Here is a 15,874-nt window from a genome sequence, read left to right as displayed (position 1 = left end):
TCATTGGGCACCTGTGATACTAAAAACTTTTCTGCATCTTAAAAGAAGTCAAATCCCAAGAGGTCACAACTTTTCAGAAGGAAGTGAGGCTTAAAGTGGTTGTAAACCCTTTACAACCACTTTATACTACAGGCAAGCCTATAATTAGGCTTACCTGTAGCTACACTGGATATCTCTTAAACCTGCACGGTTTAGGAGATATCCCTGTATTTGCATGTGCCGACGTCATCGGCACATGCGCACTTAAGCAAACTGAAGCAATGGCACGTACGTGCCGTTGCTTCAGTTGTACTGTGCCGTTACCGGCAACTCCCTCACACATGCGTGGAAGTGACGTCATCACGGCTCCGGCCAATCACAGCACCGGAGCCGCAATACCCGGAAGTAACCACCCCCGGAGAGATGTCAGCCACCGGAGTGGTGAATGAGGACCGCCGCTGGGGCTTGGATCCCAGGTAAGTAATTCATAATGAGCTAGCATGCTTTGCACACTAGCTCATTATGCCTTTGTCTTGCAGGTTTTTTTGTTTTTTTTTTTTCATTTTTTAAAAGGGTTTACAAACAATTTAAAGTATATGTAAACCCAGTAACTAAAATTTAGTACAAGCTTTAACATAGTAATGTGATTTAGAAAGCAGTTTTCAATCGTTTAAAATAAAACCTGGTGATTTCACCACAAAGGTCCTTGTTCAGGCACTTCCTGTTTTGGGGTGACAATCCCCTTTCTCATCCTCCACTCTGCTCCTACATTGTCACCCTGTCACATGCACTCCAAGTGGCCATGCCAACACATATTGCACAGCGCAGTCCACTGTTGAAGCTGCTAGGAAGCTGGTCCAGGGCAATGATCAGCAGTCAGACGGAAGAGAGTGCATGTAGAAAGAAGTGGCCAGCAGCACCCAGATGCAAAAAATCCCAACCGTCATAAAACGACTATTTACACAGGAACTTTTGTATGATTTTGCAGCAGCTGTAGGGTTTTCTTTCTACAGCACAGTACTACTTTAACTGCGATCATCATCACCCATCTAAATTACCTAAAAGCTTCATAATTAAAAAAAGAGGACACCATTTTTTTCCCCTTCAGCAACATATAATTTTTGACAAGGCTACAGGTACACTTTATATTTTTGCTTGTTTAGTTCAAATTATTAGTATTAAAATTTAGAGTGTTAACTTTTAAAGTGTTAATTAACTATTAACCCTAATATAAAACTTTAATATAGCTGCTAACTATTACACTACTCCAGGTGAAATAGGTTATCTGAAACAAGTATATACAGATTACAGCTTTACATGTTAAAGCAAAGGTACATTAAACTAAAAAAGCGCACACACATCCTGGCATAGGTGGGACCCCTCTCTACCGATCACACAACTCTTCATATGTGTGTACTGGCAGTAACGTTTTTGCACCGTTTGCAAAACAGTAATAAAAAAAAATTAAAAAAAAATAAAAAGGTGGGGCTCAGTAGGAAGGGGCGGGGCGGGGCACAGCTTTAGAACATCAGTCAAATGTCATGGGATGTTCCATCTCTGCTCCATTAAGAGTGGTGAAGTGACACAGAACTGTAGTGGGTTTGAATGGATTATCACTATTCGAAATCTCAAAGGATATCAGCTGGCCCTAAAGTGGTTCTAAAGGCAGATAGTTTTTTGACCTTAATGCATTCTCTGCATTAAAAGTAAAAACAAATTACCCCCCCTTATACTTACCTAAGCCGATTTTGATCCAGAGCTGTGCTCCACAGCAGCTGATCTCTGCTCTCTCTATCCTCACTGGTCAGAGGGAGCAATGGGAACGAAGAGAGCGGGGGGCAGGGCTGAACTGTGCTCTGTGTCAATGGACACACAGAGCGCGGCTCGGGATTGAGCTTGTATGAGTACACCCATAGCAAGTGGCTTGCTATGGATGCCCTCAGCAAAGGGGAGGAGCCAGGAGCGTTGGCTGGAGATCCGAGAAGAGGAGGATTGGGGCTGCTCTGTGCAAAACCATTGCACAGAGCAGGTAAGTGTGACATGTTTGCTATTTAAAGAAAAAAAATAGGTTTACAATGACTTAAGTGAACTTGAACTCACAAAGTAAACATATACTTTTTTTATAGGAGACATTTGAAAAGGGTCATTTTTTTTTTTACTAAGCAGTACACTGAAAATGTATCCACTGTCTGGAATTCCTCCTGAAAAATTGCACTTACTGGTATAAGCAGTGTGCAGGGGCTCCTGTGTTTACAGCCTCATAGCTGTATATCTGCAGTGTGAGATCTAAGACACGGCTATCTCTGGAGATTTGGAGTCAAATTTGATGAGGTCACAATTGTGCTGATCACTGTTGGGAGGCCCTGACATGAAAAAGCAAAGCTCTGCCTCTATCAGGATGGCTGCCTCCACACAGACACCATGCAAAACAAGACAGGGTAAGTCCGTAATGTGGAAAGATCCCTCCGCGGAGATCATTGGCATTAGTGGGGACTAATCCTTTGCCTTGCGCCTGCCTACATGTCTGTTGGTACCTTGAGCTTGCAACCACCTACACTATCCAAGAAATAAGTGCTGTATGAATAGCACTAGGCTTTCTGCTGGAACGAAGCATTAGAAGGTTAGAAAACAAACAGAAAATAAATTGAATCCATTGTTACAGGCAGCAAGGTAACTCTTCTCAACTGAGTCCCTGGTGAGACATCTTAAATGCCTTTTCACATCCTCATTGAGAGAAGCATCCGCTACAGTTAGGTAGACACTGCGCAGAGCCAAATATTTAAATAAGACATGCTCCGCCTCCAACGCCATGCTCACTGCACACGGATACGCCACTTCACTCACATTACAGACCAGTTACCTGCGTCACGGCTGCAAAATACCTCCGTTGTGTCATCTGCCTATGGCAAACAGTACACAGTGCTTTATCCCCTTACACCTTTGTGATCATATTTTAAATAAGACATCTCTATACTTAGGAGGCACTTGGGATTTTCTGCGAGTCATGCACAAGGCTAGAAGAACAGATCTGTGATTCAGAGGGAACCCCATTAAAAGCAGAATTACATAGTTTTAAGGATGGTAATTAGATCTAAATGGCTTTAAACAAGGACCTAGCAACTAGCAAGGTTAATACATAACCTAGATAGCTTCCAAAAAAGAGTAATTATATTAGCAAAAGGCATAAACAAAAAAACTGTTCGTGTGAGGCTAAAAACAGCATACCTGGCCATAACTGCAGTAAGTAATGAAGGACTTCAATGTGTTTTTTGAAATCCAAGGCACTGGCAAGCTCTTCCGAGTCAATGAACACCCGGTTATTGTGATTGGACGTTTCCTGTCTCTGACTCAGGAGGACCGGTCCAAAGCAGACAGCCAGGTTCTGGCAGGTCATTTTGTTCACTTCATGATAAGAGGCAACCAGCTTCAAGTGATCCAGCAGCATCTTCAAGGTTGCCTGAAAGACAAATATAAAATGATGAGAGCAGTCCCATGTACTCTTCAGGATATAAAATGCACACAACTGAAAAAAGCAATAAGGCCTCTTTCACACGGGCGCCTTCATGGAACAGATCATGCTTGCTCTGCTGGGGATCGCTCTGCTGATCTATGCTGAGCAAGCGGATGACAGTTCCTGTCTGCTCCGCTGAGCGAACACAGTCCCTATGGGGAAATCGGATGGAAACGGACCGCCTGTTTTCATCCAATCCACCAGATTGATGGAAAATAGGACCACCAGCCATCCAGATTTTGCGGGCAGGGTAGGATCGGCATCCACTGCTCCATAGGGGAGGACTGGATACTGAAAGTGACTTAAAGCTCCGCTTAAAAAAAGATTAAAAGTCAGCAGCTACAAATACTGCAGCTGCTGACTTTTAATAAATCGGACACTTACCTGTCCCAGGGTCCAGCGATGCGGGGGAACGAAGCCCCGCTCCTCTCTGCAGCACCGGCTTTGTCACTGTGGGCGTCCGGCTGTGGCTTCACAGCCAGGCATGCACTGCGCATGCACGAGCCACTGCGCATGCTGTGACTGGCCGTCCAATCATCTGGGACCTGTGACGTGTCCCAGATGATTGCTGAGAGGGGGGGGGGGGGGGGGGGTGAACTGACATCCGACTCCGCGGAGCCCCGGGAGGAAGTGGGAGCTGGAACCCTCCATTTAGAGGGTTTCCGCCCCCCAACCAAATAACATGTCAAATGTGGCATGTCAGGGGGTCACCTTCCCTTAAAGCGGAAGTTCCATTTTTTGGGTGGAACTCCGCTTTAAATTACAACAGAAATACTAAACTTTTTAAATTTGAACTTTAACTGAAACAAAATGAGAACAGTTTTTTAAATGCAGAACAAACGCATTGGGGTTGATTTACTAAAACTGGAGAGTGCAAAATCTGTTGCTGCTCTGCATAGAAACCAATCAGCTTCCAGTTTTAGCTTAAAGCATTAGTAAACACAACACACATGTAAGCAATAGACGAATATGCTAGTATGCATCGCATACTAGCACACTATGAAATACTTACCTTGAAACAAAGACTTCCAGCAGTGCGCTGTCACTCCTGAGAGGGCCAACATCTTCCCCCGGTCTTTCTGCCGGGTTCACACACTCCGGCTATGTGATTGGCCAAAGCCACAATGACGACACTCCTGCACAACTCAGAACGCCAGCACTGTGACATCCACATGCTCTCACGATGGCATCTTCACCTGTTCCTCTTCCTGGTTCTGAATCTATGGCCTTGTTGACTAGCCAGGCAATGATGACGTAACTACCATGAATGTGTGGGAATTCATTCATGTGGGCAGATTCTGAAATTGTACCCTGAAGTGTGCATGCAAAGCTCAGTGTAAATTTTTAAGAGGATCGCAAAACAGGCAGTTAAGAATCCATTATTACAGAAGAGATATAGTATGCTGCCTCTGACAACTAATCTCAGGGGATTTTGACGTTTGATGTCACTGCTGTGCTGCTCACCATTCTCCTTGCTAGGAGTTCTGACACGGGGAAGCAAAGCCCTGCACCTCTACCAATATGACTGCTTCCACACAGACACAGTACAAAACAAAGCATGGTAAGTCAGTAATAGGGAAAAGATCAGATGCAAGGAGAACCCACAGGCAATACTGGTGACTAGTCCTTTGCCATCTGCCTGCCTTTTTTTTGAGCACAACTTCCAGAGTTCAGTTCCTCTTTAATCTACATGTCAGAAACATTTTATGATCTGTGCTGGATGTAGTGTTGGAGAATGTTTGTATACCATTCAGTAGTAGTGATAGCAGTACTCACTCTCTCCACATCAGGCAGCCAGTTCAGGAGCTCCACTGTGTGCTCGGAGTCCCGCAGGTCGTTTTCACAGCCGTTCCCAGACATCTTTAGCGGTTTCTCTGCCATGGCATGTAGAACGGCTTCGTACAGCTGCTTGGTTATCAGTGGAGAAGGGAGCTCTCTCAGGTAATCCTTTAATACACCTACAAAACAACAAGAGGCAGAAACTCATGAATATTTATAACTTGGTGCATAGATTTACTATAGAATAGTATAGATGTACACAGTACAACAATCTGTAAATTCTCAAACCCCACTCAAAATGGACAACCCAGTTAATTGCCAGTTAAATGACAGTGGTATAGGTTCACTTACCATCATCATTTATACCACATAAACCTGAGCTGTGTTTAGGAGAATCTGAGGCTCAAAAGAGCCAAAAAAATAAACAAATTTCCCTTCATAAGACATCATTATCCACTCAGTAAATTAGACAGGCTCTGGCTGAGGTCATGTCAGGCCGTTCAAAGTACAAATCCTGAAAGCCAAAATTACAGTCTGCTGTCAGGCAGTATTTCACTATAACAGTCTGTGATTTCTGACAGAGGAATCAACAGACCCAAAAGTTTACCCAAGGCGGAAAGATAACAGTAGAATGTCACTTCTAGTACTAGGTAGCGCAAAACTCACTCCACCCCAAACTGATATTTTAGTTTTGAGTGGGCACTGGTGGTTTGAATTACCCAGAATTTTATATCTCTCTTAAAGACTTCAGTATTAAAAACTTATCTTGCAGTAGTTTGTGTCTCATCTCCTCCTACAAGTATACAATATTGTTATCACTCTCTTGCTGAGACATGACAATATCTGCATTCTACACTACAGCCAAAAGTTTTGAGAATGACACAAATATTAAACCACTTGCTTACTGGGCAAGACTGAAAATTTGGGGAAAAAAAACAAAAACAAAAAAAAACAAACATTTTTCATAGTTTGTTATAAGATTTTTCAAACAGGAAATTTTCCACCTTCACTGATGTGCGCTAATGGGCACTGATGAGCCGGCACAGAGGCGACACTGATGGGCACCGATATGGGCACTGGTAGGCAGCACTGATAGGTGACACTAATTGGCAGCACTGGTGGGCACCGATGTCCCTGTATGCTGATCGTTAGGAGGAAAAAAAAAATGGCAATAACCGGTTTCCATTTACTGTACTTCCGTGATCATCCGTCTTTGGCCGACAGCTGATCGATCACATGGTAAAGGGCACTGTGATTGGCGCTTCATCTTGCTCTGTGATTGCCAAGTCCGAAGGGGGCGCACAAGCAGCGCAATCATTGGAGGACTTTTATGGACGCCCTCCCTGCACTAAAAGCCCGCACTGTAGCCATCAGAATGTTATGAAGAGTGATCAGATGAATTGCAATTAATTGCAAAGTCCTTCTTTGCCATGAAAATGAACCTAATCCCATAAAAAAAAAACATTTCCACTGCATTTGTGAAGAAGGCTTCAGGGCACCCAAGAAAGTCCAGCAAGCGCCAGGACCGTCTCCTACCGCTGATTCAGCTGCGGGATCGGGGCACCATCAGTGAAGAGCTTGCTCAGGAATGGCAGCAGGCAGGTGTGAGGACATCGGCACGCACAATGAAGAGAAGACTTTTGGAGGATGGCCTGGTGCCAAGAAGAGCAGCAAAGAAGCCACTTCTCTCCAGGAAAAACATCAGGGACAGATTGATATTCTGCAAAAGGTACAGAGATTGGATTGGTGAGGACTGGGGTAAAGTCATTTTCTCTGATGAATCCCCTTTCCGGTTGTTTGGGGCATCTGGAAAACACCTTATCAGGAGGAAAAAAAAAAAAAAAAAAGTGAGCGCTACCATCGGTCCTGTGTCATGCCAACAGTAAAGCATCCGGAGACCATTCATGGGTGGGGTTTCTTCTCAGCCAAGGGAGTGGGCTCACTCACAATTTTGCCTAAGAATACAGCCATGAATAAAGAACGGTACAAAAACATCCTCCAAGAGCAACTTCTCCCAACCATCCAAGAACAGTCTGGTGAGGAACAATGCCTTTTCCAGCATGATGGAGGACCTTGCCATAAAGCCAAAAGTGATAAGTGGCTTGGGGAACAAAACATCAAAATGTTAGGTCCATGGCCAGGAAACTCCCCAGACCTTAATCCCATTGAGAACTTTTGGTCAAGCCTCAAGAGGCGGGTGAACCAAAAAAACCCCCACAAATTCTGACAAACTCCAATCATTGATTATGCAAGAATGAGCAGCCATCAGTCAGTATGTGGCCCAGAAGTTGATTGACAGCACACCAGGGCAAATTGCAGAGTTCTTAAAAAAGAAGGTTCAACACTGCAGATAGACTCTGCATAAACTTCATGTAATTCTCAATAAAAGCCTTTGACGCTTGCAATGCTTGTAATTATACTTCAGTATACCATGGTAACATCTGACAAAAAGATCTAAAAACACAGAAGCAGCAGACTTTGTGAAAATCAATATGTGTCATTCTCAAAACTTTTGTCCACGACTGTACTACTACAACTGGGAATTCTAGGGTTGATGTCCCACTATTGGGTTTTAGAGGCAGAATAAGCAAACGAAAGTATCACTTTTGGATCATGCTGGCTGTAAAGTGGTTGTAAAGGCACAAGGTTTTTTTGCTTTCATGCATAGAGCCTTCTGTGTGCAGAAGCCCCCCCCCCCCTTCTGGGTACAGCGTTGCATGACTGCGCAATTGTCATTTAAAGTAATGCAGCGTCGTAGTGCAAAAAGTGGCGTGGTCATGAAGGGGGATAAATCTTCCGGAGATCAGGTGGTTAATAAATGTGTTCAATTTCTCTAACACATATTAGGATTATATACATTACACTGACAACTTAAATATGTGCACCGAGAAAGAAAGTCTATAGTTCCTAATAAAGTCTCGTGTGCAGCTCATTGAGAAAATAACATGAAGAAATTTGAGACATTGATCTGAAGGGTAAAGTCCATCGGTCAGTTTTGCCTTGAAAGTAGAATTCCTCGACGGACCGCAATGTGTTCCCACTGTCACGCAAATGGCTCGCAACTCCCTGGAGTATTTTACACAAGTATGCGACGGTGAAAAATTCTTCCACATGTCATGTTGTGACATGAGTAAAGAACTCAAGACAACACTGAGACCATGCTTGACCTCCCCATACAGTCTGCGCCGGCGATTGTCTTCTGCACTGAAAATACATCAGCAGGGAACCTCGGCTCCCTTGTCTCTTGTGATGACGGATTGCTCTGCATCAGACTACTCAGGCCCCGCTAACCTCTCCAAATAAGGAATCAGATTTTCAGACTCTACTGCAACTTTACCGTGGGAGCAGGAGGGGGAAAACGTTGGAGGAAAGAACCTGGATTCATTTAAAAGGCATGTTTCACATTTCTTGGACTCTCTGCTTCACACTGGAAGATTTACTAGGCAAAAATATGTGCAAGATCCAAACTCTGGAACATATCTTACAAAAAAAGAAAAAACAGCAAATGCAAATCCCAAATATTACCACATAACTGACCATGACTGGGGTCATATTTTATACAACCAGAATTCATTTTAAGAATTAGAATATGTATTCTGCATTGATATATGCATAATGGGTTACATTTTAAACTGAACTCCAGTCTTCCCTTCAGTCATACTGTTGTACAGGCTCCTCTCCTAGATTAGAGTTGCATACTCTGATTTCACTGCACAATTTGAGCTACAAACAGCAGCTCCACTTTTTGTAGACCAGCCTCCCGAATTACATTACAATAAACTCAACTGCAGGTAGATAAAAAAACAAACAAAAAAAAACACTCATATCTTTATTAACCACTTAAGCCCCAGACCATATGGCTGGCAAAAGACCAGATCGTTTTTTGCGATTCGGCACTGCGTCGCTTAAACTGACAATTGCGCGGTCGTGCGACGTGGCTCCCAAACAAAATTGACATCCTTTTTTCCCACACAAATAGAGCTTTCTTTTGGTGGTATTTGATCACCTCTGCGGTTTTTATTTTTTGTACTATAAACAAAAAAATAAAAAAAATAGCGACAATTTTGAAAAAAAAAAAAAACGCATTACTTTTTGCTATAATAAATATCCCCCAAAAATATATAAAAAAAAAAAATATTTTCCTCAGTTTAGGCCGATACGTATTCTTCTACATATTTTTGGTAAAAAAAAATAAATAAATGAATCGCAATAAGCGTTTATTGATTGGTTTGCGCAAAAGTTATAGCGTCTACAAAATAGGGCAGGGATATGCAATTAGCGGACCTCCAGCTGTTGCAGAACTACAACTCCCATGAGGCATTGCAAGACTGACAGCCACAAGCATGACACCCAGAGGCAGAGGCATGATGGGACTTGTAGTTTTGCAACAGCTGGAGGTCTGTTAATTGCATAGCCCTGAAATAGGGGATAGTTTTATGTCATTTTTATCAATAATTTTTTTTTTTACTAGTAATGGCGGCGATCAGCGATTTTTATCATGACTGCGACATTATGGCGCACACATCGGACACTTTTGGCGCTATTTTGGGACCATTCACATTTATACAGCGATCAGTGCAATTAAAAATGCATTGATTACTGTGTAAATGTGAATGGCAGTGAAGGTGTTAAGTATGTCCTAGGGAGTGATTCTAACTGTGGGGGGGGGGGGGGGGGTGGGCTATGTGTGACACGACACTGATCACTGCTCCAGATTAGTGTCCTGTCACAAGGCAGAATGGGGAAATGCTTGTTTACATCAGCATTTCCCCGTTCTTCCTCTCCGCGAGACGATCGCGGGAGTCCACGGGACCCGCAATCACACTCACGGAGGTCAAATTTTACAGAACAACTTTACAGAAAAATTAAAAAGGGGAACACCCTACAACCTCCCCATGAATTGTGGAACATGCTCTAGGGGGAGAGGTTTGGGGTGTAAATCTGGGCCACGGCTGGAGCTATACATTGACTACAGAGTAGTTTGCCACGAGACCCAGCTTATGCTGTCTGGCATAGGAGCCTGGATCACAACATTGGGTATGCATAATTACAAAGCCTTTGGAAGGCAAGGGTGGTGTTTGTGATGTCATTGCATTCCTTTCCCCATTTCCCATGGATTTGATTATTGAATACATAGCTTTAAGTGGATACATGCAAGTGTTCATCTGTTTTTTTTTAAATAAACATTTTGATACAGTTTTACACTATGTGCGGTTGCTTGCTGTTTCCTCCATACATGTTCGAGAATTGCTTTCCAGTCGGATGTGGTCTGCTATGTGTCCGGAGCCTGCCTTCTGAAGGTTGAATTTTTCCATCCAACTCTGGACTGGTGGATTTCCCTATCAACTATCTGGGAGTGCTGAATATGAATGGGACGATTCGTCAAATGCATGATTGACTCAATACATACCAGTATAGGAGTCCACGCATTCTGGTAAGCGTGCTGACCCCACATTATGGTGGTGGATTCACACAGTGATGGTGAAGTTTGATTACCGTATATTTCGTCTTTTCACGGGCGATTTCTACTCATCTTATGGAATTGATTTCCTATGATGGACTACTACACATTAGGATGTTCTTGATTTACCTATGAACGTTGGTTGGGAATCAGAACAGACTAAATGCGGTCATAAAATCAAAAGGTGCTTTGACAAAAGTATTCGTTTAAGGGGTGTATGTATATGCAACCACGTTATTCTAAAATGAAATTCTACGTTTTTTTTCCCTCCCTTTTAAAGATTTCAGTTTGTTTTTAGTTGAATTGCACAGATTATAGGTCACATCAAAAGGTGGAAACAATTCAGTCAGTGATTTATCTGGGTCTGATTTTGTTACATCTCAAAAGTATAACAATTTACCAGGGGTGAGAAGGGAGAGAGGGAGAGAGGGAGAGAGAGAGGGAGAGAGAGAGGGAGAGAGACTATGTTCACACACTCACTACACACCCTGGGGTACTCCCAAACACACACATTCATTCATATATAAAATCAGTTACTTGGAAAACATTTATAGACAGCAGTAGGCACTTGTAAAGCTTTACAGCTCCAACAGGACCATTTATAGGTCTTTGTGGACACTCTGTAAATCTTAATGGGCTGATGTAGTAACTGGGACTTTTGAACATTTACACACACTGACTACCCTGTCCAAAAACAGTTGTAAATATCTAATTATTGCCTGTACCATAACTAGCTACAAAGAGATTCAAATATCACACGTATCCAGAAGAAAATGGTCCGTGCCGTCCTCAGGATCCAAACATTCCACACATTTTTAGCATCCACAATTGGGAAGGACAAAAGGAAACGGATTCATAAAATTGTTTACAGACATGAAATTATCATTACTGTCGATTTCATTATCAGCTCCTCCTAAAACCTATACAATTTTGTGTAAACTGCCCTTTAACTAAGCAGTTAATGACCAGCCTTAATGATCACCCACCTAATATGGAGTATATCCCCTGTTTGCCACCAAAACAGCCCCAACCCCTCAGGCATGGACACCACTACTGTAGACCCCTGAAGGTATGCTGTGGTATCTGGCACCAAGCCATCAGTAGCAGATCCTTTAAGTTGTAGAAGTTGCAACTGGATTGGGATCTGGTGATTATGGAGGCCAAGTCAACACCTTGAACTCATCGTTGTGTTTCTCAAGCTATTCTTGAACCATTTTTTGCAGTGTGGTAGGGCACATTATCCTACTGAAAGAGGCCACTGCCATCAGGGAATGTCATTTCCATGAAGGAGTGTACTTCCACATGAATGGCAGGACTTAAGGTTTCCCAGCAGAACATTGCCCAAAGCATCACACTGCCTCCGCTGGCTTGCCTTCTCATCCTGGTGCCATCTTATCCCCAGGTAAGTCACACACACCTACCCAGCCATCCACATGATGTAAAGAAAACATGATTCATTAGATCAGGCCACCTTCTTCACCTGCTCTGTGGTCCAGGTTCTGATGCTCACATGTCCATTGTAGGCCCTTCTGGCTGTGTACACAGGTCAGCATGGGCACCCCGACTGATCTGCACCTACAGGGCCCCATACACAACAAACTGTGATGCCCATTTCTGCTTTCAACATATTTACTTCAGGGACAACATGTTTACTTACTGCCTAGTAAATCCCACTGACTTTCAGATGCCATTGTGACAAGATAATCAATGTTATTCACTTAACCTGTCAGTGGTCATAACGTTATGGCTGGTTGGTATATACTGATTATGATCAATGGGCATGGGTGGTTAAAAATCACTCACCAGTTTCCTTCTAAAACTGAGATTTTTGTGTGCTAGTTTGCCTTTCTGCCTAGAACAACTTTTCTGGAATTGGCTGAATTCTCTCTGGTTATTTATCTATTCTACACTATGGAGGATTCATTGTGTGGCACCATCATTTGGCTTTGTAACGGCCCCAGCATTTGGACTGAACTGGGAATTCTGGATATAATCTCAGACAGTAAACAGATTTAGATTCTTTCATTCATCAACATTTTGCTTTTTTAAAGCAATGCAGAATATGCAGAAATACATACACATTTCCACATGTTAAGTCTCTAAAACACTGATCTGTCAGAAATCCAGTAAGCTCTTAACTTAACCTATACTGGGCTGCCAATGCTGCCACTACTGAACTAATCCACCAGTGTTGTCAGCTCGGCCAGAATTCTACCCTGTTGGATTACATAACACCTCACCACCTCCATTGTATAAGGGGGGGGGGGCGTTTTGTAGTTCAGAAAGTAGTATTGGCTACATGTGTGTCTGGAAGTTCCTTTTAGAAGGATCCAAACCTTGAAGCGGAGATTCACCCTTCTAAACAGCAATGTCTGATTTAATGGCTAGTATCTTTAGTTTAAATATGTTTTAGATATTTTTATTTATTTTCTTTTTAAAATACCTTTTTTAATTTAAAATTCACACTGCTCCCAGGCCAGTCAGCCACAGCGATTGACGCCATCAAGGATGTCGCATTGACTCCGGGGATATTGGTGTCATCAATCCCAGGAGTCAACAGGCATCCCCTGCTTCTGCCATTGCGTTCTTTCAAAACCAGAAAGGACGAGATTACAGGTAGAGTTAAAGAGAGGAGTTTCGCCTGGGGAAAAAATAAAAAACAAAGTCAGCAGCTACAAATACTGTAGGTGCTGACTTTTAATATATGGACACTTACCTGTCCAGGGAGCCCGTGATGTCGGTACCCCAGCCGATTTTCGGATCGGCTGTCGGGTACTGCTGTCGCCATCTCCACTTAGGGAAACCGGTAGTGAAGCCTTTCAGCTTCACAGCTGGTTCCCTACTGTGCATGCGCGAAGAGCGCTGCGCTTTCTAATTGGCCCTGTGGTGGAGGGGGCCGAACTTCCTAGGGACGGCGCTGTCTCCCAGAAGTGGGGACGGGGACCTGTCAAAAACAGTTGCCCGATCCCCCCTCCCCCCTGAAAGGTGCCAAATGTGGCACCGGAGGGGGGGGAGGAGGCAAATAAGCTGAGGTCTCACTTTTGGGTGGAACTTCGCTTTAAGCTGGGTACACACTATTTTTTTTTTTCATTCAACCCGGAAAAAAAAAAAAAAAAAAAAAAACTGTCCTGTAGCTCCAGTTGGAGCCACTGTACTAATCATGCGAGGTAAGTTCAGCGATTTCCCCTGCTGAGCTGTTGTGTTCTGACAGGGGAATGACCCCCCCCGTGAGAACACTCCGATCAGCACTCTCTGCCATTGGCTAAAAGTGTTGATCGGGAATCGGTCGGCTGCTGGTTTTCCAGCATGCACATCCGACAGAAGCCGGCCAACAGCTTCTTTGAGTCACTTTCTGTCTACAACCACTTGCTCCAGCATAGTTGCAGATCATTGCTCTGGACCGCCTTCCTGCTAAAACAGAAAATCATGCCTACATAATGTCAGCACAACCATTTGTAGACTTCACCAGGGGCTCATGTGACAGAAAACATAGGAGTACAGCTTAGAGACTGTTGTCACTTCAAAATATAAAATGCCTGTACAAGGTCCTTCCTTACAAAATCACCAGGCATTATATAAATAAGGCTGCAGATACAAGAAAAAAAAAAAAAAAAAGATTGAAAACAACTTTTGAGTTTCAGGAAATACTTTACAGCTTATATGAGATTTGGGCGATTAGGTGTTCAATCTACTTTAGTGGCGCACTTAAAGATTACAGGACAGTTGAAAAGTTCAAGGCAGACACCCATACATGAGATCTATTGACAGGGTCCAGATTATCAATGGACTGTATCACCTGAGGTGTATACCACCAAGTCCTCCGACACCCTCATGACTGTTTAGCAGACAACACTCTACTCAGCAGCTGCATTGTCACTCCAAGCCTTGCACATCTCAGTTATATTGCTAGAAGAAAAGCCTGTGTGTGTGTGTGTGTGTTGGGGCCAGCAGCTGCCAAGAAATAAAATTACAAACAGGAAGTCAATCTATCAAAGGCCTCTATTTCGTTAGCTGGAGGTACGATTGCCAAGCTAGAACGGCTAATCCCCAAAAGCATGACAGAAATACCATCTGTGTTTGCTCTAAAACAAAGGAAAGCTTGTTACTGAAAGTCAATGTGGTCTCTGGAGCAAATTGTGAGCCATCACCACAAAAGAGAGACTTCGCAGGAAGAATTCTCCTCCTCAGAATGTAACTTTCAATACAGGCAGGAACAAATGCACAATCGAAACCTGAAAAGTTGGCTTAATTGCTGCTCCTGGAAGGGAGTGTTTTATGCCTTGTGTTCCAATGCAGTGACACCACCGACACGCGTATAATAACGAACACAGGGACTCCGACAGGAGAAGGTAAACATGCTGGGAAACGCAATAGAACAGAAGCTAGGGAGTCTTTTGTGTTCTTTTGGTCTTCACTTTGTGAATGATCATGGAAGAAGTCTGGCTAACTAAAAGGATGGGAACCTTACGAAAAAGAAGCCAACAAAAATGAATGGAGAAGGAAGTGAAGAAATAATTTGATGAAAAGGAATGATACTGTCAAACTTTAATGAATGCCTATCATGAAGTTAAAAAAAAAAAAAAAAAAAAAAAAAAAAGACTCTAGTGCCGCGTACACACGATCGGACTTTACGGCAGACTTTGCCTGGCGGACGGAATTTCGTCGGACAATTCGATCGTGTGTAGGCTCCAGCGGACTTTGTTTTCTCAAAAGTTGGACGGACTTAGATTTGAAACATGTTTCACATCTATCCGACAGACTCGAGTCCAGTCGAAAAGTCCGCCGTCTGTATGCTAGTTCGACTGACAAAAAGCCACGCTAGGGCAGCTTTCGGCTACAGGCTATGAACTTCCTTGTTTTAGTCCGGTCGTACCTCATCACGTACGAATTCGACGGACTTTGGTTGATCGTGTGTAGGCAAGTCCATTGATTCAGAAAGTCCATCGAAAAGTCCGCCGGGCAAAGTCTGCCGTGTGTACGCGGCATAGGTCTACAGCTTCCTCATGGTTTTTTTTTTTTTTTAATTTATTATAGAAAAAAAAGGCAGCTAGATTCTGCAAGTACTTACCTATCTCCTGACGTAGAATGTCTTGAAATTTTGCAAGATGACACCTTCACTCCTACTTTTTCATGAATCTGTGTGA

The 15,874-nt window shown here is 43.2% G+C and overlaps 1 protein-coding gene across 1 annotated transcript in view; it reads right to left on the bottom strand.

Moving 5' to 3' along the window:
• SYDE2 (synapse defective Rho GTPase homolog 2) overlaps positions 1-15,874 on the bottom strand; it is an 87,257-nt gene that overhangs the window by 12,605 nt on the left and 58,778 nt on the right. Inside the window, exons 6-7 of the mRNA XM_073593615.1 lie at positions 5,267-5,448; positions 3,205-3,436 (exon numbers count right to left, since the gene is read on the bottom strand). Of these exons, the coding sequence (XP_073449716.1) occupies positions 3,205-3,436; positions 5,267-5,448 (414 nt within the window). The remainder of the gene's footprint in view (positions 1-3,204; positions 3,437-5,266; positions 5,449-15,874) is intronic.

Source organism: Aquarana catesbeiana, linkage group LG07 (genome assembly GCF_042186555.1).
Source record: "Aquarana catesbeiana isolate 2022-GZ linkage group LG07, ASM4218655v1, whole genome shotgun sequence".
Classification (NCBI taxonomy): Eukaryota; Metazoa; Chordata; class Amphibia; order Anura; family Ranidae; genus Aquarana; species Aquarana catesbeiana.
Note: the sequence above shows the minus strand (reverse complement) of the source record. Positions and strands in the feature narration are given on the sequence as shown.